The 25,946-nt window shown below is 40.3% G+C and overlaps 3 protein-coding genes across 4 annotated transcripts in view; 1 reads left to right on the forward strand and 2 right to left on the reverse strand.

Annotated features, from left to right (window-relative positions):
• SMC1B (structural maintenance of chromosomes 1B) overlaps positions 1–4,340 on the reverse strand; it is a 73,304-nt gene extending 68,964 nt beyond the window's left edge. Inside the window, exons 1-2 of the mRNA XM_063134357.1 lie at positions 4,167–4,340; positions 841–1,029 (exon numbers count right to left, since the gene is read on the reverse strand). Of these exons, the coding sequence (XP_062990427.1) occupies positions 841–1,029; positions 4,167–4,275 (298 nt within the window). The 5' untranslated portion in view covers positions 4,276–4,340. The remainder of the gene's footprint in view (positions 1–840; positions 1,030–4,166) is intronic.
• The window catches only part of KIAA0930 (KIAA0930 ortholog), a 451,608-nt gene that overhangs the window by 371,442 nt on the left and 54,220 nt on the right, over positions 1–25,946 (reverse strand). The window lies entirely within an intron of this gene.
• On the forward strand, positions 8,413–25,380 carry RIBC2 (RIB43A domain with coiled-coils 2). 2 transcript variants are annotated; one of them, XM_063134342.1, is made up of 7 exons: positions 8,413–8,701; positions 11,496–11,577; positions 13,148–13,492; positions 14,868–14,986; positions 19,310–19,537; positions 23,597–23,763; positions 25,054–25,380. In XM_063134342.1, the coding sequence occupies exons 1-7, from the start codon at positions 8,585–8,587 to the stop codon at positions 25,133–25,135; spliced, it is 1,140 nt and encodes a 379-aa protein (XP_062990412.1). In that variant the 5' UTR covers positions 8,413–8,584; the 3' UTR covers positions 25,136–25,380. The 2 variants fall into 2 exon arrangements, with proteins under 2 accessions (XP_062990412.1, XP_062990413.1); XM_063134343.1 differs by lacking the exon at positions 8,413–8,701 and adding an exon at positions 10,351–10,498.

A 25,946-nucleotide genomic window follows, 5' to 3' on the forward strand; every position in this document is an offset into this window, starting at 1 on the left:
TATGTCTTTTTCTAAACATTTTGAGTTCTAATTCCCATTTTTATATAGTTTGTTACATTTTTTTACTTGAAATATTTGCCATCTCCATGGTGACAGCTATGGAGGATACATGCAGACTGGGTTCATACGTTACAATAACTATGGAATAAAGTGGGTATATCGATCAACAAAATGTTTTAGGTATTTGGTCGTCCTCTGACTAGAAAAGCTTTCCCACCTCAAATATGTACAATTGATAAAAACTGTTCCTAAAGGTCTTAAAAGATGTCTGCCAATGAGACTTTCAAGTAAAGTAGAATAACTATGCTCAAAATGACCATTATACCAAGGATTATATGTGTTATAGAAAGTCTTATTATTGTGATCCTGAAAGCAGCACTGAAAGGATGGCAGAAAACACTAAGAAATTTTATCAGAAAGGAAAACGATCAAGGACAGCTGCAACAACTTTAGAAAAAGCTTTGAAAGTTCCTAATAAGAAAACATAATATAATGCTACTTGCTTAAAGATCACTGCTACATGTTCCGAATAGTGATGTGGGATGGAATATTTTTCACAGAGAATTTCCAATGCTTTATTTTTCCACAGAGGATTTTTCATTTCATAAGTTCATTAGTAAAAAATGAATGTATGTCAATTGCAAATAAAATACTGGTCAAGTATGCCAATTTCAAAGTTGTAATTAATGTTTTCAGGTGATTATTCTTAGCAAGTATGTGAGAGAATACACATGTCAGAGCAAAATGGAGCTAACAGTGACAGCGAAAGTGAAGGTGCCCCAACTTAAAAAGCAATCTGTACTCAGTTACTTATATTTCTATATAAACCAGCCTACTCACCTCGAATAATTCTTGAAAATGTTTTCTCGTCTCCATTTTCTTCACAATACACCATTCTTACACTTCCACTTGATGAAACCGGCTTTCCAACATGTGCCCCATGAATCAGTTCTTGAATGTGTTTCACTCTTAAATTAGATGCCTTTTCACCCATTACAAAACTAAGGGCATCCATTAAATTCGATTTCCCTTCAATTACACAAAATATTAACATTGCACTTTTCAAATAGGGATTGGATCATTACAAGTATTCTTATTTTAATTTCAGGTCTTACCTAAGAACCTCTTAAGTAAGTAACCTCCCTCTAAACCAGTAGCGGACAACTGTTTTGGCCCCACACAGATACACATGTACACACATGCCAGCAATCCTGATGCAGATCACTCTTTTCATAGAATCATAGAATAGCAGAGTTGGAAGGGGCCTACAAGGCCATCGAGTCCAACCCCCTGCTCAATGCAGGAATCCACCCTAAAGCACCCCTGACAGATGGTTGTCCAGCTGCCTCTTGAATGCCTCTCACTTTTCTCAGTGAGGAAAAAGCAATCTGTATCAGGATTGCTGGGGGAGGGAATTTGGAGCCAGCAAATCTTAATTTAAAAAATCATTTGGATACATGATGGCATGACAGTTGAGGGCATATCAAAACCACAATTTAGCTTAAATTACTGTGTAGTGTCATCAATCTCCTATGGCTAAATTCATACCATTCAAACCCTAAAGTATTATATATCACCATAAGTATGTTTTATCTCTCAAAATTTGTGAATAAACATATCCACAGTTAAGATTCTTATCTTAAATTATGAGCAGGGCCAATATATTTCCATAACTTGGCACACAAAGTTCACAATCCTATGCACATTTTACTGAGTAAGCCCTACTGAACTTAAATGAAATTTACTTCTGAATAAACGTGCATAAAATTAAGTTGAAAGCATTTTTCATATACTTTAATGAGTAAAGCCCTAGCAGAGAATATGGCAGGTACTACAGAATTGGAAAAGATCAGCTTTTCCCCTTATCAGAGATTTTTAGCCCTCTGGCAGTGGTTACACAGATGTTTAAAATAGGAGGGCAAGTTTCTGAAATAGTTATGTAATGCAGCTATTCCCACAGGGTGTGGGACACCATAATAATACAAGTAGGAGCATCAAGTATACCATGAAAAACTCCTCTGTTTCCAATATCGGTGGGCCTGCTCTTCAATGAAGAGCCACTGGTAGATTTTAATATTCAACCTAAAGTCTTTCCACCACACTCCGTAAGTAGATCCTGAGCATTAAGTGGACAATGTAGAACAAACAGTTTTCAATAAACCTAAAAACAAGATGAATTCCCCTCATAGAACTGTCTTGAAATTACCATATGCCCAAAAGGCTTACAGCCGTAAAGGATATCTCTTGTACCTTGCCAAATCCTGCCTAATAGGATATCTTAGATTACTCTTTACTTGACTGACAGAGTGATGTTCAGCAACCATGCATAGTTTTTAAAACACCTATATTTAAAACTACTTCAGTTAAAGAACTAGTAATCAGTTCACTACAGCTAACAATTTCAATTAAAATTTTGAATTTGAATAGAATTTAACATGGCATAAGAAGTGATAATCAAATAAAGAAGGGATGGAGGGGCCACACAACAGTCATGAGCTCAGTTCAGACAACACATTTGTCAACAGTGTTTTAGAACTCCAGTGTTGAGAAATGTGTTGTGTGGAGGGAACTCCACCCCACAGTGTTTTTTTGTTTTTGTTTTTAGAAAACACTCCACGTAGAATATCCATGCCGGGCAGAGGAGAGTTCCCGCACAACCGTTGTGTTGCGTGTTGTGTGGAGGGCTACGTGGAGTTTCCTGTTGCGTTGAGTGGACTTTTCCCACTGGCTACAGAGTTCTCTGGCAAGAGCGGCGAAAGGAGCGAATGCCACTCTAAGAGAGCCACTGGGATTGGTTTTTTTGCAGCTATGGCTAGGGTGACCATATGAAAAGGAGGACAGCGCTCCTGTATCTTTAACAGTTGCATAGAAAAGGGAATTTCAGCAGGTGTTATTTGTATATATGGGGAACCTGGTGAAATTCCCTCTTCATCACAACAGTTAAAGCTGAAGGAGCCCTGGTCTCTTTTAAATCTGGTCACTCTAGTATAGCTTCAGCAACTTTAACTGCCATGATGAAGAGGGAATTTCACCAGGTTCCCCATATATACAAACAACACCTGCTGAAATTCCCTTTTCTATGCAACTGTTAAAGATACAGGAGCCCTGTCCTCCTTTTCATATGGTCACCCTAGCTATGGCTGATGGGATAACATCAGGAGGCCTGGGGGAGAAGAGAGGGCAGAGGAACTGTCAATCAAACATCACGGTGCCTTTTACTCAATTCCATGGTAGCTTAGTCACACAACAGTGGAGTTAGAACATGTTGTGTGTTGAGTACCCCCTACAAACTCAACCGTGGAGTGGAGTTTTCCCACTGTGCAGAGATACGTGTTGTCTGAACTGAGCCCTTGTGTACCGTCAGCAGAGTTAGAGAGAGAAGAAAAGTGGCGAATGGCATCCAAAGCCCAGCCAGGTTACAGCAGCCAGGGCAGGTGTGGCTATACTGGGCTTTTCAGTGTGTGGGGGGAGGGGATATTAGCTACACGGGCTCCAGGCTTGCTTGCAGAGGTGAGGACCCGTCTTGAGGTAACAGAAGGGCTAGCAGAGCTCCACTGGCAGGAGGGAACATCTGCCCCAGAGTCTGTTGTTATTCTTATGGAGAGCTCTGTGGGCATAAATCTACCACCAGTGGCAATCTCATAAACAGGGTGTTTCCATGGCGGAGCTGGTCTCCATTCTGCTAGCCCTTCTGTTCCCTCAAGATGGGTGAACCGCCCAAAGAGCTTCTGGGCAGTATGAAAATGTAATAAATAAATAAATAAATAAATTTGCTCTGCCTATAACAGCAGTTGCTCCCACAAAATGAGCTTTTCAGGAAACTTTCTTCAGACCTAATTTAAATTGGTTTATGACGGTCTATTTATATAGGTTAAAGAATGCAGGTAGGTGAAGTTACATTCTACCCAACTGATTTTTAAATGTTATTTTACTTAGCAAAACATTTGCTTGTCGTTTTTCAGCACTCAGGTTACATACATTATCAAAACAGGGTAACAGAGATTCAACAAAAACAGGAAAAATGTGATTACATAGGACTAATCAGTCAATATAAGTCTTGTTTCAGTGTCAGATAATGGATATACATCACAGGGAGAAAAAATGCTAACCAGTCTTCAGACTATAGGACAGAGGCACACTATGGATGAAACGTTCCCACATGTTACCTGAACCATTAGGACCAATGACACAAGTGAATTTCTTGAAAGGTCCAATGCATTGTTCGCCCCTCCATGTCTTGAAATTCTCCACTATCAAAAGCTTTAAGTATCCCATCTGTGGATGAGCAAGGAAACAAAGGGGGAGAAAAATACTACTATAATGAATACGAAAGTGGAGAGAGAAAAGAAGGGCTTTTAGAATACAAAATGTAGGTAATTCTTTCATTACTGAGCAGTAGCTAATAATCAGATGTCATAATACTCTGAATATGAAGATTACATACTTTAAAAGACACTAGTAATTGTCTAGTAATAAAGACAGTATTAGCTGAGCCATAAAATTCAATTATTAAGTATTGTCCACTAGAAACCACAATGTATTATTTAAGAGCCTTGAGGTAAATTATATTCCATGAAGTCCTGCATTCTCTTTCCAACAGTGGCCCAGCCAAAACCTTCTAGGATGCTCAAAAGCAGGAGCCAAAGGGAATTGCCCTCTCCCAATTTAGCATTTTGAGGAAATACTGCCTCACACCATTATAACTTCAACTTCTATCTCATAAATTTGGTCACTGCAGAGGCCACCAGTGAGGGAGGAAGCAGCAGCCAGGCACCTCTCCACTGTGCCTGGGTCCAACTCCAGCTGAGAGCCCCCTCCCTCCTGCTGTCACCTGTAACTGCTGAACTTTCCAACTAAGATTGTAGTGCCTGAATTTGCTTTCCTTTTCCCCCTCCTCCTCCTCCTCCCTCCCAATCCCCTTTCCTTTTGTGTCATGTCTTTTAGATTATAAGCCTGTGGGCAGGGACTGTCAAGAAATACCTTTGTAAGCCGCCGTGAGAGCCTTTTTTGGCTGAATGGCGGCATAAAAATCCTTAAATAAATAAATAAATTTGTCTAATCCTTCTTTAAAGCCATCTAAATTTATTTAACATATTAATGAGCCTTTTAGTAAATGATAGCCTACTAAGCACTGAACTACTCAAAGCGGATAAAATAGGTGCAAAATAACAATGTCCTCTCCCTCAGTTGGATGTTGAGAGAAAAAAGGCTGAACTTTTTATTTTATATTTATTATTGCATTTATATACCGCCTTTTTCCTGCAAGGAACCCAAGGCGGTGTACATAATCCTCCTCTTCCTCTCCATTTTATCCTCACAACAACCCTGTGAGGTAGGCTGGGCTGAGAGTCTGTGACTGGCCCAAAGTCACCCAATGGGTTTCCATGGCTGAGGGGGGGACTAGAACCCGGATCTCCCGATTCCCAGTCCAACACTTTAGCCAAAAATGTTGCATCTTTTTAAAAAACCCTGTTATGTTAACATAACAAGGACGTATCAGTAAAGTTTACATATGGTTTTGAACTATTTCTTTTGAATTCTTTGTTATCTTCCTTGAAACTACAACATCCTAAGAATAAGTACATTATTTACTAAGTTGAAGCCATTCCAGAAGATCAAAATCTTTAATTTGCTGCAACTGATTAAATTCGACTTTAGCTTCTCTGGGCAGCTTTAAATCACTGATTGTGGAAATATTTATTTTCACTACCCACAGGCTATATCTGTTCTGACAAACCTCAAAGCATATGACCACTGCTGTCTATTAAAACGCACCATATGAAAGTTAAGAGCATTCTATTCCTTCAAAAACAGATTAATTTATATAAAAGATCCCTTTATAAAATCCATTGATTTTTTTTTAATCTTCCGTCCATATTTTGAATTTAGAGGGCTGTTAGTAAAAGCTGTTTTCTAAACAGATGTAATAAGTAATTTACATTCTGAAATAAACGGAACGGCTTTCTTCCTCAGAAGACCCGCCAAGGGATCTATCTCCATCGGCAGCTAGAGCAGCAATGACTCTCGCTTCGCCTGGGCAAGAGCCGCGCGCGCTCGTCCGGCCTCGCGCAAAATGGACAAAGTCTCGCGAGAATTGAAAGGGAGGCGGGCGGTAAAAGGGCGATCGCGTAGCACAAAATGGCGCGCTCGCCGGGGGTGGGGGAGGGGAGAGAGGGTCTCCTCAAAGACAGCGTTTTATCGGTCAAAATGGAAGCCTTTTAGTGGCCTCCATTTTGAGGGCAGAACTCTATGGGGCTAGCGAAGGTTTCTATGAAACACGGAGGAGCGGGCGGGATTTGGGCTCCTGACGAAGTTCATTCTTTCGACCAACTATGAGGAGGCTAACGGGGAGCAGATTTGTCTCTTTCCACCCCTATTTCCATAGCACTTACTTCCAAGTAGTTTACTCAGTATTGTCCCTCAGTCCTGCGTGTTAAGATGACCACCTGCAAAAGTGAACCTACTGCATCTGCCAAAATTCAAAGGCACAGGGCGCTTATTCATACCCACATATTCATATCCACAATCCTAACTGCCTAGGGGTAATTCCCACTGAACACCTTGTAAGTTATTTCTGAGTCGACCAGGACACAATCCTGTGCATGTTTAGACTGGGGAGTGGGGGGGGGGGGGGAGTCCCACAACTCTTAGCTGGCTTTTTTTTTGTCAACTTTGCATAGGATTGCAAGCTGAATCACTTAACTCGGCAGCACAATCCTATGCTTGTTTTATCAAAAGTAAATCCTATTGGATTCAAAGGGACTTACTCCGTGGTAAGTGTATATACACGATTGAGCCTTTGGAAATTCAATCAACTCCATCCTGCTCCGTCGATTACTACTACTCTTAAAATACGGCCCTACAAATTCCTCCAATCGTTTTGGCAGAGCCATGTATGAGTAGTACCCTCACCCCAGGGGCCATATATTTGCTTCTCGGGGAAGACAATTGTTTATCATTTAATGGCCCCTTCAGAACATGGTCTGAAAAGTGCTGCTGTATAGCACTGGCTCTAAGCAAATTCTCTGGTGCCTGGAAGTTGCAAAAAATTTACACTGGGAAAGGATGGATCCTTATTATTGTGGCCTACTATAATTTGGGTGATTTATAATCCCATTTGCAGTCACACCACTAAAAAAGCACCAGCCCTATACGGTTATTGAATGAATGAATACCTTTATTGAATAAGTCTACTGACCATTTCAAAAAAATCACATATTATTAAAAACAAACAAATACTTAAAATTTATGATTTAAAATTCTAAAACAATATACGGTTATTAACCCCAATATTGGAAGAAATATATAAAGTGTCAGTCGTGATTTCAGGTAAGCCGCTGAGGGATGTAACGGCCAAGAGAAAAGTGTACAGACATATAAAACATTTACAGCATGGAAGGAGCTAAGAGCTGCATTGCAAAGCTTCCATTTGCTTTTTGTTGTCAAACTGAGGAAGAGCAGGTCAGATATTGCAAAGGGGAGTATTCTGAGGGGGTTCCCAAACACCCTGTTATTTAGGGTGACGATATGAAAAGGAGGACAGAGCTCCTGTATCTTTAACAGTTGTATTGAAAAGGGAATTTCAGCAGGTGTCATTTGTATATATGAGGAATCTGGGGAAATTCCCTCTTCATCACAAGAGTTAAAGCTGCAGGAGCCCTGCCCTCTTTTAAATCTGGTCAAGAGGGCAGGGCTCCTGCAGCTTTAACTCTTGTGATGAAGACGGAATTTCCCTAGATTCCTTATATACAAATGACTCCTGCTGAAATTCCCTTTTCTATGCAACTGTTAAAGATACAGGAGCCCTGTCCTCCTTTTCATATCGTCACCCTACATAAGAGCACATGCTTGCATGCAGAAGGTCCCATGTTCGAGACTCCACTTCTCCAGGTGCGGCAAAGAAAGCATCCTGCCTGAAAATCCTGGAGAAACGCTACCAGTCCGTGTCGACCATACTGGGTTAGATGAACCAATGACTCAGTCTAAGGCAACTTTCTATGTTCCTGTACTGTTAAATTATCCTACAACAACCTTCAAATGTGCACAATGAAAATTAAAGTAACACAGAGGCTGAATTCCCAGTAAAAGCTGAAGGTATGAACGGCTCATATCCGTGGGTGGCAGAATGACGCCGCTCTAGCCTTGGCAAGTCTATGGCGAAGTCCCGTTATCTGTTTTGTATTGGAAGTTTAAGAGTGGAAAACCACTTCCGTTTTTGAGCGGAAGTCCCAAGCAAGAGGACGATGGGCGTTCGTAGCTCTATTATCTCCGTTTCTATGGCAGCGGTCCACCATGCGGGGGGGAGAGCTCGCGAGAGCCTTAGAACGAGAGCTCTGAGGCAGGCGGGGCGATTTCGATTGGAAGACCGGGGGAAAGACGCGGTGCTATTAGAGAAGACCGACTGTGGGAAGAGCCTGGGGCGGGGCCTGTTTCCCTTAGCAACCCTTTGTGGTGGATATGGTCTCCAGGGATTGCTGAGGGGAAGCTGAGGCCGGTCGAAGCGTGTTGTGTGGCTCCCACCACCCTTAAATCATAAACAGAAAGCCTTAATTTCCCACTTGCCGCCTCCTCCAGATCACCCGCGATGCGTAAACAGGACCATCGTCTAGACCTGGCCGAGGCCACCGCGCTCCAACGGAGGCGCTTCCGGGAGCTACAGAGGCAAAGCCGGGTGTTTGACGCCAGAATCAGGACCATCGGTGTAAGGAGGGGGGGGGGGTTTCTCAACTTTTGATGTGAAGCAAATAAATTCTCGCACGGTGGGTAGAATGCTTCTAAGCATGGGCAGAGTGTGTCTTGAGAGAGACAGGGCTTCTTTTAAAGGGCCTTCAAAAACAAGTATTAAGTCATATATATATATATATATGTGTGTGTGTGTGTGTATGAATGTATTTCAAGAAGTCCGAGTAAGCTCATCCTACAACCTTGAAATAGACTCCCTGTGGTAAATGGCCTGCCGGAGGAGATTCGTCAACTTGACAGTCTTATTATAATAATAATAATAATAATAATAATAATAATAATAATATATTTATTTATTACCCGCCTCTCCCTTTGGATCAAGGCAGGGAACAACATTAGAACAGGAATCAAGACATCTTAAAAATTCTTATATTCTTAAAAATAAGGTACTCTGGGAAACTGATGTCAGCCTAGTTTAGCTAAGTTCACAGTCTAATAATAATATAATAATAATAATAATATATTTATTAATTACCCGCCTCTCCCTTTGGATCGAGGCGGGGAACAACATTATTACAGGACTCAAGACATCTTAAAAATTCTTGATTTTACATTGATCTGGATAGGCCTGCTGGAAAAGGCTAGTCTTTAAAGCTGCCCTAAAATCACACAGAGAGTTGATTTTACGAATCTCCTCCGGCAGGCCATTCCACAATCTGGGGGCGACAGAAGAAAAGGTCCTCTGGGAAACTGATGTCAGCCTAGTTTTAGCTGACTGAAGTAAGCTCACAGTCTTATTATTACAATAATAATAATAATAATAATAATAATAATAATAATAATAATAACAATATATTTATTTCTTACCCGCCTCTCCCTTTGGATCGAGGCAGGGAACAACATTAGAACAGGAATCACTACATCTTGAAAATTCTTGATTTTACATTGATCTGGATAGGCCTGCCGGAAAAGGCTAGTCTTCAAAGCTGCCTTAAAATCACACAGAGAGTGAATTTTACGAATCTCCTCCGGCAGGCCGTTCCACAATCTGGGGACGACAGAAGAAAAGGTCCTCTGGGACTTTTAGAGTTTAAAAAAGCAATAAAAGCTGATCTATTCCGGCAGGCCTATCCAGTGAAATTTTAGAATGTTTTAAAGATGTTTTAAAGATGTTTTAATAGGGTGACTATATGAAAAGGAGGACAGGACTCCTGTATCTTTAACAGTTGCATAGAAAAGGGAATTTCAGCTGGTGTTATTTGTATATATGGGGAACCTGGGGAAATTCCCTCTTCATCACAAGAGTTAAAGCTGCAGGATCCCTGCCCTCTTGACCAGATATAAAAGAGGGCAGGGCTCCTGCAGCTTTAACTCCTGTGATGAAGAGGGATTTTCCCCAGGTTCTCCATATATACAAATGACACCTGCTGAAACTTCCTTTTCTATGCAACTGTTAAAGATACAGGAGCTCTGTCCTCCTTTTCATGTGGTCACCCTAGTTTTAATCATGTGTAGTATGTTTTTAATCACTTTTTAACGTGTATTTATATCATGTTTTTATATTGTTTTATACTTTGAATGGTTTTAGTTTTTGTGAACCACCCAGGGAGCTTCAGCTATTGGGCGGTATAAAAATGCAATAAATAAATAAAAATAAATAAATAAATGATCACCAGAAAGATTTGGCTAACCCTGTAGAATAAAATTAATACCCACAAATATTTTTTGAATGATCAGGTTATCTCCTTTCTGAAATCTTCAAAATCGTATCACCATCTATTATGAAGAGTGTAATTCTATGCATGTCTTCTCAGAAGTAAGTTCCACTGCATTCAGTGGTGTTGGTCTTGAGTAAGGGGGTACAGGACTGCAGCATAAATTTGGTAATTGTCCTCATAAATTCCTATTTACATTTCCCATCCAACAGAGTTTTAGACTTGGTTACATATCTTCCATGCATAACATGTATGCTTCCTCAAAATGTTTTGGACGTACTCCTTTTTGAGAATTTCAAATCTTTCATGGAAATGAACATACAGGAAATGAACAAAAAATAAGTTTATGTGGTGGAGATTTTTTTTTATTGGAGGTGTTTATTCTCCAATAAAATAAACAGTGGTGTTTATTCGAAGGTAAGTGTGTATAATATTTCATCCTACATGGATTAAAATTATTTAGCCCATTTGTATCTTCTGAAGAGCTCACTGCTTCATTCAGAGGGTTGTCCCACATTATATTCAGAACAGCTCTGTGAGATACGCTGAGAAATTGTGACTAGTACAAGGTCACTCAGTGAGCTTGATGGTAATTCATATCTTGTGCATTTGCTGCATGAAATAGCAATGTAAAATCAATGTGCTCTCAGTGTAAAGCATGAAGCACTCAGCAAGGATTTGAGTAGAGATCTCTCTGGTCCCATTCCAACATTCTATCTATTATACCACACTAGCGTCCATTGGAAATGTACAAGCCGCTGTACCTAGTGGTCTAGAATGTGTCTGTAAAGCAAATATTAGGTAATTTGGATCAATACATACTTCTCAAGTCAAAAGCAAAGTCTTGAGTTCAACAAATGAATTGATATCCTTGTAACTGCTATGACAACCTATATCTAGCACAGAAAAGGATCAGGCTTGGGAAAGTTACATGGTCTGTCTGTTCCATATATACTTTGTTCAGTAGATCATTTCTAAGTGCCATACCTTGAAGAGCAGATGTTATATTGAAGTCAACCCTGTGTGGCTTCAGTAATCACAGTATTTTCAGACGTACATCTGAACCAGCATTTGTTTTGTTCTTTCTATTTGCTACAGATTGAAAAGGAAGCTTTGGACACACAAATCAAAGATAGAAAGATTCAAGAAGCAACTCAGAGTGCATGTGATGAATCAATTGGTATATTATAAAGCCAATCGTTTTAATACAGTACTTTGGCAAAAAAACAATGTTATTTTTCTCAAATTTCTTCTTTTTAAGTAATACTCCTAGTATTCTATGATTTTGTTTCTATGGACGTGAGTGTCTGCAGAATTTTTTTCAGGGGTGGGAACAAAGCTATACAATAGTATGAGATTGTAATTTGCACTCATAGCATGTACTGCTACAACACCTGTGCATTTTCCTTTGCATGACATTTAGCAGCCTACAGGGTGGCAGAAAATTCTTGTCAACACTAATGCAAACGAGTGTTATATTCAAGCTTCACACATGAGGCATCATTAACTCCAACAAAACTTTATTTGAAGTGAGGGCTATAAAAAAAAACTTAAGAAAAGAAAGAGAAACAGTCCAGCGATCTTAAGAATGTCATATTGGATATTTATATCATCGTCGCCCTTATCTTGATGCTGACAATTTCACTTGACTAGAAAGAAAGGGGTCCTCATATTCTTGGAATGATTTCCTTCATCTTAGAAACACTAGTGAACACTCATTTGTGTATAGTAGCATTATTATTATTATTATTTACAGTATTTATATACCACTCCCCATTGAAAATTTCAGATACAAGATAAAATAGGGGAAAAAAACAGAATAACCTTAATGCATTCCATTAACCATTTTGTGGTTAAGCAGCATGGTTTAGTGTGTTGTCTGAATGGGGCCACTATGCTTATAATCAGCTTTACTTTCTCTCTAACTATGTTTATCTTCCAACTTTCTGTGCTATTTAAACATTTGTGTATTTCTACAAACACAAGTTGGTGCAGTAAACATATATTATTTGCATCTCTTCACATGACCCGTTTCACACAATCAAAACAAGCCATGGTGGCTTAGTTTAAGCTGCAGTGCATGCTGGGTGCAATATGTACAGTCACTACCTGATCGCAGTTTATCATGTCGTCTGAATCCAGGCTGCTTGGCTTGTGGAAAGGTTAAACAACCCTCAGCTGTTGTGGGGTTATTTGACGGTTGTTTTATCCTCCAGTAAGCCATGCTGCCTGAGCTGAAACAACATGTAGCTGAGTGATGGTTATGCAGACCGTACCTGATATAGTCACGACTCATAAGAAGCCCGATGTCTTCCAAAAAGTAGCTCCTACAGCAGTCTTCCTCTTTGAGAGAAGAAATTAGAGGAAGCCACATCCAGAATTGAAGATAGCCCAAGACATTTAGGTACCAGAGTGCCTCCCTCCTCTGCATGGTGGTAAAAACATAATAAATAATTGAAAATCTGCCAGCCACAAATTCAGCTGCCTGAGGCCAACCACATTTACCCTAAAAATAGGGCTAGCCCTGCACAGAATCACCAGATACATAAATAAGAAGTTCTTTGGCTCCTAACCCCTAGTTTTAGTTGGTAACTCTTTTACTGATAAGTTAGTAGATGGTTTAAAACAGGGTTGGGCAACTAGAGGCCAAAATACCTTCAGGGCTTCAAGCTGCTCTCCCATGATTTAAAAAATAAACATTACTTTTGGATTTCGAATCACACACATTCTTTTTTTAAAAAAATAATTAGCTGCAGAACTGAAACAAAATGACAAGATCCTTTGCATGCTGGACCAACGACAGAAAAGAGACACTCAAATTCTAAACAAAGCTCTAAATGAATTTCGCCAAAATTATCAAAAGCCAGAAACACGCCGTGAATTTGACTTGTCTGACCCACAAGCCCTAAAGAAAGATACACCTGCTCGCCTCGCAGACAGTGATCCTCGATGTACTGTATCTGGCTTGCAGAAGTTTATGGGAGAAGATTTAAACAATGAAAATAGGCAGAAATTCCAGCAAGAGCAAATGAGAGAATGGCTTTTGCAACAACGAAAAGACTGGGAGAATGCACTGGCGGACAAAAAATGTGCAGGTAATAAGTGAACATGGAATCGTGAATTTGATTGGGCAATTATTGAATGATACTTGTCAATTTTTGAATGATATCCTCCATACAAAAACATTACCACACATAGAAAACTAGAACATTTCTCCCTGACATGTTAGTTTTATATGTGGAAGTTTTGGGGGGGGGGGTTTATTTGGTGGAGGATTCATTTTTGTGAGGCCCCATCTGTGGTCTGAAGTAGTACAGCCTATAGTTTGTTTTTAGGGGGGCATGCGCTGTGAACCAGCATGTCCCTAAGATTCTGTTTACGCTTGTATTTTTATTTATTTATTATATTCTATTAGGTAATGGGGTTCTTTATGGTGCTAACTGGCTCTATCAGAGGCATTACTGGTATGTAAATTGTTTGACCCTACAGGCAGGCGCCATCAATTGAGTTGTAAATTGTACTCAGCATAACTACATATCCTAATAAGCAATACACATACTGGGTAAGGTAGTTACCCCATTAGATTTACAAATACAACAAAAACAAGCCAACAAAAGGTAATGAGAAGTGCATTTAGTGCATAGCCATCCAGTTGATTTCCTCATTTAGCCCCACTGGTGATTTTGTCTTTAAAGTGAAGATCCAGCCTAAACCGAGGTTGCCGCCTTGGGGAGAACACCAGATCTTTCAAGCAGAGGCTTACATGTATTCTCTTCACCCCCACCCGCCATACATGTGCATCATTGTCCTTGTCTTTCAGGAGTCACTAGAATTGTGAGGAGGGGATTTGGGAAGGTACAAAATGGGAGAGTATCCACTAGAGTTGGTGTGCATGAAGCAGGTGTAACGGTGTTCTTTGGCCACACTGATGGTGGAGGAGAGGATATATTTACAATGGACAAAACCTATCAATACTTTAGTTCTCCGGCTACAGCATTCAGATACATGGAGCATGAATGCTCATATCAAATAGAGGGAGTAAGAGGGTTAAGAATTAGGTGGATTACTGGTTTATTGGGAGTTGGGCAAGTGAGTCAAGAACTGAGGAGAGAGATATGTTGAACATGAAATAGACTCTGAGGAGCAGATAGAAACAACAGAAGAGAGGAATCATAGAATAGAAGAGTTGGAAGGAGCCTACAAGGCCATCGAGTTCAACGCCCTGCTTAATGCGGGAATCCACCCTAAAGCATCCCTGATAGATGGTTGTCCAGCTGCCTCTTGAATGCCTCCAGTGTGGGAGAGACCACTACCTCCCCAGGTAACTGGTTCCACTGTCGCACTGTGTAATAAATACTGGGGTAATAAATATGTAATGAATACTGGGGTGTTCTCCCCCCCCCCCCCCCGGTGATATCAATTTACATTATGACATTTGGATGCATATCTGATTCTGTTTCACCAATTTAGATGATCTCCATGACAAACACAGAATGGAACTTGATCAAAAGGCTATGGACCTTCAAAGAATAGATGAAGAAACAAGACGAGCCATTTGTGTCACTACTAAGGAATTCAATAAAGCTCTGGTACATTAATATTAATTATTGGGGGAAAGTAAAATAAGTTATATTATTATTTCCAACTTTTCTATAATACAGTCCAAAAAATAAGAGACTGTCAAAGTGTTAATAACTGTGCAGTTCAGTTATTTGTGAAGTTTTTTTAATGTCCTCTACAGATATACTTTATCCCAGGATATTTATCTAAGGCAGTTTCTACACCTGCCTTTTTTCTTGGGATCGTCCCGGGATCATCCCTGTGCAAGCAAATGACACACAGGGGTCCCGGGAGCAGGCAGGGACGATCCCTCCATTTTCCTGGGGTAATCCTTAGGTGTAGAAAGGGACTAAGTATCACCACCAAGAAGGCATTGACTTATTGAAGTCTACTTGACAGAGTATTGAACTTGGTTCAGAAAACCAAGTTCATATCTTCCTTCAGCTTTGAAGGTCCCTGGGTGTATATTAGCAAGCCTCAGCCCAGCTTACCCTTACAGGATTACTGTGATGGCGTAAGAGGATAGCTCTATTTTATATGGCTCTGAGCTCCCTAGAGGATGAACAGAATATTAATATGATGGAAGTCTATTTGATACAGCAAATATACACAATTGTGGATCTGTTATATTTGGCTGGGCCTTATATTGCACTAGATTTCAAGCCTTTATTAAGTCTGAATTAGATATAAAATTTTTCCTTCTTTTCATTTTGGAACATAATCTATATGATACCTGATTTTAATTTACAGGGCAGCAAAAGTTAGCTTTCCCATAAGGCATTTATTTCACAGTGTTGAGATAGTATTCGGTGGGCATGCAGGTGTCCACAAACATGTGTTTGTTCTCAACTCTTTGACCTTCTTATATAGGACAAGCAAAATTAGATCTGCCTTGTATCTCTTGAGAATGCTGGGAGGTGCAAGTTTGCTGTACTTCGTACTGCTGCCGATAAAGTATTTTATTACAAACACCTTAGCTGAAGAGTTTGAATGATGTACCATAGTTCAGGAGAGAAGACATTTTTGGATGAAATAGACTATAGTTCCGAAATGTTTTCAGAGCTGTTCCAGGATTAAACAATTCCCCATTATTAACTAGCTATTGAGTTTCACTCAAAGGCATCCATCAAACACGGAAATAATTAGTTTCCCCCTTTTTTTTCTTAGAAATGCTCAATCTTTTGTTCTGGGAATAAAAACAGAGGATTTTTTAGGGTAGTGGAAGGGATCACATTTAGATTGGGGATAAAATCCTTCCAAGTTTGTGAGAAAACTCCCATTCCAATTGACTCTTGCATGACTTAATAATTATCTCGTATTTTCTGGTAAATGATTCCACTAAGAGACAGAACCAACAATAGTGATGCTTGATATTTGACTTGCTTGACCTTTTGATATTTAAATCATCGGTTTATTCTGGCTCAACTCCAGAATTCCCTCCAAAATAAAATGGGGTTTAATGAAGTATGAGCTGTGTGACAAAGAGAGACACACTCCCATTATGAGAAGTGTGACACAGACACACACTCACCTCCCTTGAGAGGTAGAAGACGCTGAAAGGCAGTAGAGCTCACATTTTTACCCTTGGACTGAACACGTGGGAATTCAGACTTCCAGTATTTAATAAAGAGACAGACCTGAGTCAGCGCCCTTCTATTAACCAAGTAGCTTAGACAGGAGCAACCAACCCATGGGTGAGATCATAGCTATAGCTTTAGGAGGTTAAATTTTGAGGTTTTTTCTTCCCTCTCTGCCAGAGCTCTTTGTGTATCCAGGCAAAGCTCAAGGACTCCAAGAGCTGCCTGCTTTGCTGTTGTGGAAGAAGGAATCTTGACAGACATAAGAATTCTCAGATAGTGGGGCTTGAAACTTTGGCTTTGTCACAAGCAGATTTTCATTTTTTAAAAAACTTGAGTCTCATTGAACATTTAGTTCGTCCTCCTGCATCTGCCTTCTTTTTTCACTTCCTTTTTGATTCTGAATTCTGTACTTGTAGATGAGTTTTGATTGTTCCCTTTCCTCTATTTTTTCTGTTAAGATGCCCGCTGCTAACTGTTGTCATCTTCAGTTAGTAAATTTTGTCAAATGTTATCCTTCTTATCTTTAATACTTCCATATCCTTAGACTTCTAGTTCTCTATATTTTCCCTACTTTTTGATTTGCCACATTCCTATCTTGCTTCTCTTTCTTTTATTGTTTTGTTTACTTGTATTTGTAGGCCACTTTTAAAATTGGATTTACAAAGCAGTTTACAGTAAAAAAAAATACAATAATTAAAACCAAAAAAACAGTGAAATTAAACATTTTCATAGTTGAGCAAAACCAGTAAGCCACAGATTGGCTTCAGAAGATACACAAAATAGATTAATTTTAGTTCATTTTCAGAAGGCAGTAAATGATGGGGCTGAGCGTGCGTCACATGACCCCATCTGATTACTTCGGGTTCTCATTTATTCTCATGCTGCTTTGTTCCTTCTGCCCTACATTGGGTCACCTTTCTTTAGCTCTTTTAATCGGGTTTCTAAACATTTGCATTCTTTAGCTCTTCCTTATCTATCTTAATTCTCCTGTGTGCTCACTATGTCCTTCTAGACTTCTTACTTTAAAAACTTAAAACTTGCTGTTCTGTTGCTTGTCTTTGCTCTCTCGTTCTGTAGTTCTTGCTCCTAATATATGCACCTACTCCCATCTATTTTTGAATTTTACTTGAAAACCCATCAGGTTTAAAATTTTCTTCCTAAGGTAGATCCTCTGACCTCCAGTTTTCCCTTTCCTATACTTTTCCTGTTGTTTGCCTCTATTTAGATTGTGGGCAGGGGGTGTCTTTTTAAAAAACCTTTTGTGCTGTACTTAGTTTGTCAATCTCATCGCAATAAGTGATAATACACAGTAAAAAATAAATGTAAAGACTAAGTAGTTTTTCCTGTAAAGTGAAATTGTTTGAACATGTGTTATTTTGTGATATTGTGCATATACTGCTGGCTCTGGTCATTGGCTTAGAAGCAGCATCTGTAGAGACCTGGTATCCTCAGACTGTAGAATGGAAAGGAAGCACACTCTGGCCCCATTCATTGGCCACACGGCTAAGGGGGGCTGGGTTGTGTGTGTGTGTGTGTTTTATTACTGTTTTTATTTGTTTTATATTATTGCAATCTGCTGAAAGCCTTGAGGGTCATGCAATCAAAAGGTAGGATATAAATCTTCAAATTAAATAATATATTTTAAATAATATATTAATGAACATTTCGAATTAAAATAACAGCATAGGTCAATTATTACAATATGTTCAAATGTCTCTCATTCAAGCCGTTTTATGTTTAAGAGCAAATTATTTTGGATTTTACTCTTTTTTATATAAAATCAGCTATAATTGCGATTTATTTAGCACAATCAATAGCCCTCACATCTTATAAAGTAACATAAACAAAAAGGTCTCACTACCGAAGCAGTACATAATTTGAACTTCGACGATGGGGTGGTGAGAGAGGAAGATAAAAGTTAAGGTAACAGGGAGATAGGCACAAGTTCAGTGACATGTATTTAGGCTTAGTTAAGGTCCAAGATGAAGAGTAAGGGTTATACAATGTGGTACACAGGTAGGAAACCTTTTCTACCACACGTCGTTTCCTTTGAAAGCTGAAACATACAAGGGCATTGGCAAGGCTATACATATTGGACAGCCCTAAATGCAGACTTGTGCACCTCTGTAAGACCAACAAAACTAAAAAAAAATAAAAAATTAAATTGCACAAATTTCTGGTCCTTTTTTTTTTTTTTTTTTTTTTTTTAAAGGTGAACAAGCGACAACCCCTCCAAAGTGTGGGGAGGCTTGAGGCAGCATGGGTAGGCCTGATTGGGAAGAGCAGCAAGGGTTTTCGTCCTTCTTGCCAAGCGGCTCTGTGCCCAATCACCGCAACCCACAATGGGTTGGCTCTGCCGGGTTGAGTCAATAGGCCAACTCATTGTAGGTTGAACAACGCCTAGGACAAGCCATGTTTGTTGCCCCCAAAAGAGCCACCCTGCAGGAAGTAGTCTGGGTTCAGATGTCAACCGACCATCGTAATTACCCACGATGGGTTGTTGTGTTGTGCGAACCGAGTCAGAGTGTGACAGAGCAAATAATATTAATATCCCAGAGTGGGGCCATTGAGTGGGTGTGGCCTGAGGTGAATCCAGACATTCAGATTAAGAGGCATGAAGGTCCTCCACCACTGGTATAGAAGACAGTACGAACATATATTGCCATACTAATTGAGAACCATGTACAGTTTGGAAAGATACATTTCTCCTGGAATAAGTAATGATTATCTGCTGTTTTTATAAGATTTGCTTTCTTCATTGTCATTTTTGAGGCTGCTGAATCTCAGCAAAAAAGAATTCTAGAAAAGCAACAACAAGAAGAAGATAATGTAGCTGAGATCTCAAATCTGCTTAAAGGAGACCTGCTCTCTGAAAACCCACAGCAAGCTCTCAGCTCCTTTGGTGAAGGTCGAGTGATTACTGACCGATGGAAAGGGATGAGCCAAGACCAACTGAAAGAAATACGTGATGTTCAGATGCAACAAGTTCTGGAAAAGCTGGTATTTACTTTTATATTGTCACTGAGAAACATAGCACAATCTTATTAAACTGTTGTCTAGTGGGATTCTTAAAAAGTTCCTAAATATTTATAATCATTTTGCACAGTCTTCCCAATCTTCTAAGAAAGGACTAGTTCACACTTAATATTTTATGCCACTCTAACCCCACCACTTCCTCAGCAATGCACAGCGTCACTGCCAAGAGATATTTTTTTAAAAAAATTAACTATATTAAAATATATAATTAATTTCTTAAGTACTAATTACAATCATTTACAGTATCAAACAAGGACAGATAGAGAGGGGGGACTATATAAATATACAATTTATCCATGTTAATCTGACAATTTCAGAATTCTCTTAACTTAAATACAAATGAATCTTTCATCAGCTCAATCCAATTCAGAGAGCAATCCTGCGGTCCTTTGAGGGGCAATAGGATATTAGGGATTTCCCCATCCAAGTCTGTAGACAGAGCTATGACCTGGTGAGGAGGGAATCCCCACCTGAATTTCCAGTCGCCACCTCTCCCAATTGCTGAGAAACCTGCGCAGAGGGTCCCCCTCCTGAAGTTGGTGTCACGATCTCAGGAGGGAAGGAAACAGGCATTTTAGGCGCAGGACTATGGCATGGGAAAAAACAGGATGTGGATCTATGCCCAAGCCTCTCCGCCTCCGCTCAGAGGCCCCTCAAGCCGAAACTGAAAAGGAAGGCAGAGTGACGAAAAGGCCTCGGTTGCTCCTTTTGCGCATCCCATCCTGCACGGATCGGAGCCCCCTGACTATAAAGTGTCAATCCAGTAGGATTATACTCTCAAAGCTCCATCCAGCGAGCGTTTTATTGCACGCTCATTACTGGGCACTCATGGAGTTTGCTCAGGTCCCTCCCATGATGTTGTCTGCCTACCACCCGCCTTCCGCCCCTTCTGGCCTTCCTTGCATGACAAAAAAAACCTCATTAAGTCTGATGTTTTTTAAACTTGGAACTGCTGCTCTCCCCTGCTGTGTGCAGGAGAAGCAGTGCCATTAGAACAGTGGACTCAATGGGCCTGGTGCTCGTACTGTACTTCCTCTTCTTTTGAAAAGAGGAAGTAACTTGAAGAAGGAAAACACCGGTGGAGAAGTGAAGGTAGGGAGCGTGTTAACCCCCAGTGTGATGGAGCTTTTACTCTCATTATTTTAGTATGTTGACTAGAATGTTAAAAGAAAAATTGGAGTAATTAATTCTTTTACACACCAGTGTGTGTAGCAGTTAGAGTGTAGGACTAGGACAGGAAAGCTAGATTCAAATTCCTGCTCAGCCACAAAGTTCACTGGAATACTTTGGGGCAGTCACTATCTACCTCACAAGATTGTTGTGAGAGTAAAGTGTGTGCTTTGTTGTGGGGTGACAACCATGTACACCACTTTGAGCACCTTGGAGGAAAGGTGGGATATAAATGCAATAAATAAATAACTCCCTTCCCCAATCTTCATCCAATTAGTAAATTTAATACATTATTTAAAAACTAACCCTCAAATTCCCATTCCAGAATTGTAGGTGTGTTTGCCTTTCCCAAATATTACTTTATTTAAATCCTTGCAGCCATCAATATATAATATGTTCTGTTTCTTGTTCTGATCTTACCTCTTCTAAATGTCCGAAGAGAATAATTATGGGATTGAACACAGTTTCAAGTCCTGTTATCTCTTTAATCACAGTCCTGATTTTTGTACAAAGCCTCTATACCAATGGATATTCCCACCAAACATGCAGCATGTCAGCTCTTCCATAATTGCAACACCAACCATTAGGTAATATGTTAAGTCTCCGTGGAGTCATATACTGTCTGGCAATTATTTTATTGTGTTACGCTGACATTTAATGCCAGTTGCACACCTTTCTTCCATATTCTATCTGGCTGCCAAACCAGCTATGGCAATACCGGGTGGGCAGGTGAACTAACAGCCTATCTGCCTGTGACAGGGACTGTGAGGGAAGCCCGGTGGTAGCACTGTTCTGAACTCAAATCAGGGTAGGACTGCCAATTTCAGGCGTGCAGACTCGGCTCCGAACACCACTGCCCACCATAATTATTGGCTGTTTTCCAAGAGAAGCAAACATTGTATATGATATTTACGTTGGTTTTCTAAATGAAAATCAGGGAACTCTGTTTTGGAATCAAGTATATCCCCAGTCTGCCCCTATCATCAACTGTAATGATTTAATAGGATCTGACACTCAACATTCTGTTATTTCTCATTATTTTTATGATTCTCTCCTTGATAATTCCAAATATCCGTAGCTAGATTCTCAGTAAAGTTGGCATGCAAAACTAATGAAAAGGGTAACCCTGGCATATTCTCTTTCCAACCAGATGTTTAGTTTTGTTATTGCTTTATAATGACATGTAGAAACCCAGGGGTGGAATTTGCCTTCCAGAGCAATTTTTTTCAAACCTAGATCCAGAAATGCCCCCTCTACTCAGACACCTTTTCTGCTTCCAGAAAGGCTAAAGCTGCTGCCACTGTATTAACTTAATTTATTACTTTTATAAATTAGCTCCTCTTATATTATTCTTTATATCGTTCAGGATTCAGAAGGTTCCTCCCCCCTCCCAAATCCCTGGTTAACTTCACCCAGCAGTTTCATGTAGATATGGACTAGGATGAGGGACAAGACGAAACTCTGCAGAACCCCACTGGCCACAGGAAGGAGCAGTACTTCCCAAGCACCGCCTTCTGTCTGTCAGAGATGAATGGAGCCGTTCAGTACAGCACCACCAATCCCCATCCCAGAAGCATATCCCCAGGTGAACTCTGCTAAGAGGTCCTGGAGAATCAATAGGGCTGCACTCCTTCTGTTTGCCTCCGGTCACGAGTAATTTACTAAGATGACCAAGACAGTTCCCATTCCAAAACCAGGTTGACAGCCAGACTGGAAAGGATTAATTGTATCTGGAGGCGCATTATTATTAAATAATAGAATAGTTGAGTTCGAAGGGGCCTCTATGACCCTTGCGTCCAACACCTTGCTCATGCAGGAAAGGAAGGAAAGGAAAGGAACCTCTTGTGCAAGCGCTGAGTCATTACTGACTCTTGGAGGGACGCCAGCTTTCACTGACATTTTCTTGGAGGGCCTTATAGTGGGGTGGTTTGCCGTTGCCTTCCCCGGCCATTATCACCTTTCCCCCAACTAACTGGGTACTCATTTTACCGACCTCGGGAGGATGGAAGGCTGAGTCGACCCGAGCCAGCTGCCTGAAACCAGCTTCTGCTGGGATCGAACTCAGGCTGTGGGGAGAGTTTCAGCTGCAGAAACTGCTGCTTTACCGCTCTGTGCCACACGAGACTTGCTCATGCAGGAATCCACCTTAAAGAATACCTGAAAGATGGCTGTCCAGCTGCATCTTGAATGCCTCTAGTGTGGGAGAGCCACTACTTCTCTAGATAATTGTCGTACTGCTCTAACAGTCAGGAAGTTTTTCCTGATGTCCAGCCGGAATCTGGCTTCCTGTAACTTGAGCCCGTTATTCCGAGTCCTGCACTCTGGGATGATCGAGAAGAGACCCTGGCCCTCTTGTGTGTGACAACGTTTCAACCTTTTGTGAGGGAAATGCTCTGTCACAACAAAATAGTAGTACATATAGCCTTACTCTCTGACATGCTAGCTTTCTATGTGAAGGGATTTTATTTGTTTTCAGAATTGAGTATTCAGTTATTTGAGTCCCACCTGGAGTCATAGGTTTACCTCCACTGTGAAAACTCGGCCTAAAAAGAACACGAGGGCCACACAAAAATAATTCTGTGGCCCCGTGGGTCATGTGTAAGTGTGTTTTGTGTGTGATCTGTTTTGAGAGCTGAACTTGGGAGTGGAGGACTGGATTCAGTCCTCTCCGCACCTTTCCTCCCAATGGTTGGTGCTGTTGCAGAGAATGTGATTCCTTGGTTCCGGGCTAGCTGTCCAGCCAAGGAGAAAGTATACACAGCATCATTTGCACATATATTTCCTAGTTTGATTGGGGCAGTTCTGTTCATTGCTGGCTGTGAAGAAATAACACGTATTCCCTTTTTGGCATAGCGGCTGGAAGAAGAAGACCGTCAGAGAAATGCCGAATGGGACAGAAAGCGCATTCAGGAAGCCAGGGCAGCATTGCTTTATGAACGTCATCAGCAGCGTCAGAATCGAGAGCTCCGGAGAGCATTGGATAATATGAATGCACAGCTCTCCCAGGAACAGAAAGCAAGGTAAGGAGAGTTCAGGAACTCCGGGGCTTTTACCAGGAACCTCATGGGCTGAGTCTGGAACCCAGACTGATGAGCTACCATGTATTCTGCATGTACTCCGACCCCTCTTCAGACTCACAAAGGAATAGGGGTGTTCCACATCAGCACCTGCAATTGGCAGGCAAGTATAAAACCTCTGGATTAGTCAGGCCTGGTTTAAAGATGAGGACCCTGATTTTCTCTCTTTACCTGATCAATAGAGCAATGCCACCTCCCTGCTGTTTTTTAGGCTCCATCTTCCAGCCTCTCCAGCTTCAATCCCTGACCTTTGCAACCCCAACCTAGAGACAACCAGAGTTTAATATGGCCTTGTCCTGGCCTGACAAGGGACAGACAGTTATTTATTTTGATTAAATTTTGTTGCACATTATCCAAAATGCTCAGCCTAATGAAACTCTGCAGCAAATTTACTTACACTAAATTAATCAATTTTTCATAATGATGTGCATGGCAAACAAACAAACATGCTGGACTTCTTCAAAATGACAGGTTTCTAACGATTGCCTATAGTATGGGAAGATACTCCTGGTGTTTTTGTGCCATTTTAACGTCACATATTAGAGAAAATATTCAATATTGGTTTGACGCACAATCCTAGAAAAAAAAACATCATACATTCAGTATACATCTATAGCTATATTTTTATTATCTTAAATAGGCAACTATTATTATTATTATTATTATTATTATTATTATTATTATTATTATTATATTTGTATCCCGCCTTTTGCCCAATGCTGGGCCTCAAGGCAGCCTTACAAAGTTTAAAACATACATTGGGGGTGGGTAACAAAACCATAAACGTTTAAAATAAACGTTGTGAACCGCCCAGAGAGCTCCGGCTATTGGGCGGTTTAGAAATGTAATAAATAAATAAATAATAAATAAATAAAATACACAACAAAATTATAAGACATTAACATAGATGGAGGGCCAGATTATTCTCCAAAGGCCTGCTGGAACAAAAAAGTTTTAGCCTGCTTCCGAAAGTCCATCAAGGAGGGAGCCAGCCTAGCTTCCCCAGGAAGAGAGTTCCAGAGCACTAGAGCAACCACCGAAAAGGCCCTCTCCCATGTTCCCACCAAGCGCTCCTGTGAAGATGGTGGGACTGAAAGAAGGGCTTCTCCAGAAGATCCCAAAGCACGGGCAAGGCTCATAAGGGAGAATACGGTCTTTCAAATAACCTGGACCCGAGCCATATAGGGCTTTATAGGTCATAACCATTTACTAACTAAATATATTTATTTCCAGGCAAACATATCTTGACGAAGAAGTATATGCAAATTTTCCTTCTGGCCAGTATTACACACAATTTAACACCACTAGTCGGTGATGTTGAAGCCAACGTTCACTGTTGGATACAGTGCTGTATAATAAAACACGGTTGGACATATAGAACGATTTTTTGAAGAATATTTACATGAACTTTCAACTATGTAATAAAGGAAACATAACACAAATATTGTATCATATGGAATTTTTGAATCTCAGGCTCTGGGCTTTCGTTTTTCCTCTATAATGAGCAAGAGCTTTAAGGAAACCTGAATTTACAAAGAAGGAATAAAGCATACAACAAGATGATGTTTACAGTTCTGCTTGCTTATTACAAGTTATTGATTTTCACTCATGGTTTTTTTATTTATTTATTTTTGAAGAATTTATCTGATTTCGGTAAGTTAAGTAGAATTCTTTCAGGATTGTTCAATTCGTTATGTGTACATGCACATAAATTTTTTCTTGATAACAGACTTTTAACAATGAAACTGCTGGCAGAAATAGATGATTGATGAGACAGAGGGATGTTGCTGAAAACCTAATCCATGTAGTGACACTGTCACAGTGCCACCTTCCCTAATACCATACTCCCCAGATGTTTTGGAAACAACTACCATCATGCCTGATAATAGGCCTTACTTGCTGGAGCTGATGGGGGTTGTAGTCCAAAATATGTGGAGGGCACCAGTTTGGGAAACGCTGACATTTTGCATTTTTCTACCCCTGTTCCACATCATTGGCAGTGGTGGAGAATCAGCTGACACCATGATATGGATAAGTGATACTGTACGTTATGGAGGAGAACTTGGGCGTCTTTATCTCATTTATAAATTGTAATTCCTCCCTCTACATAGGCAGGAAGAAAAGAA

Source organism: Elgaria multicarinata, chromosome 9, assembly GCF_023053635.1.
Source record: "Elgaria multicarinata webbii isolate HBS135686 ecotype San Diego chromosome 9, rElgMul1.1.pri, whole genome shotgun sequence".
In the NCBI taxonomy this organism is placed as follows: Eukaryota; Metazoa; Chordata; class Lepidosauria; order Squamata; family Anguidae; genus Elgaria; species Elgaria multicarinata.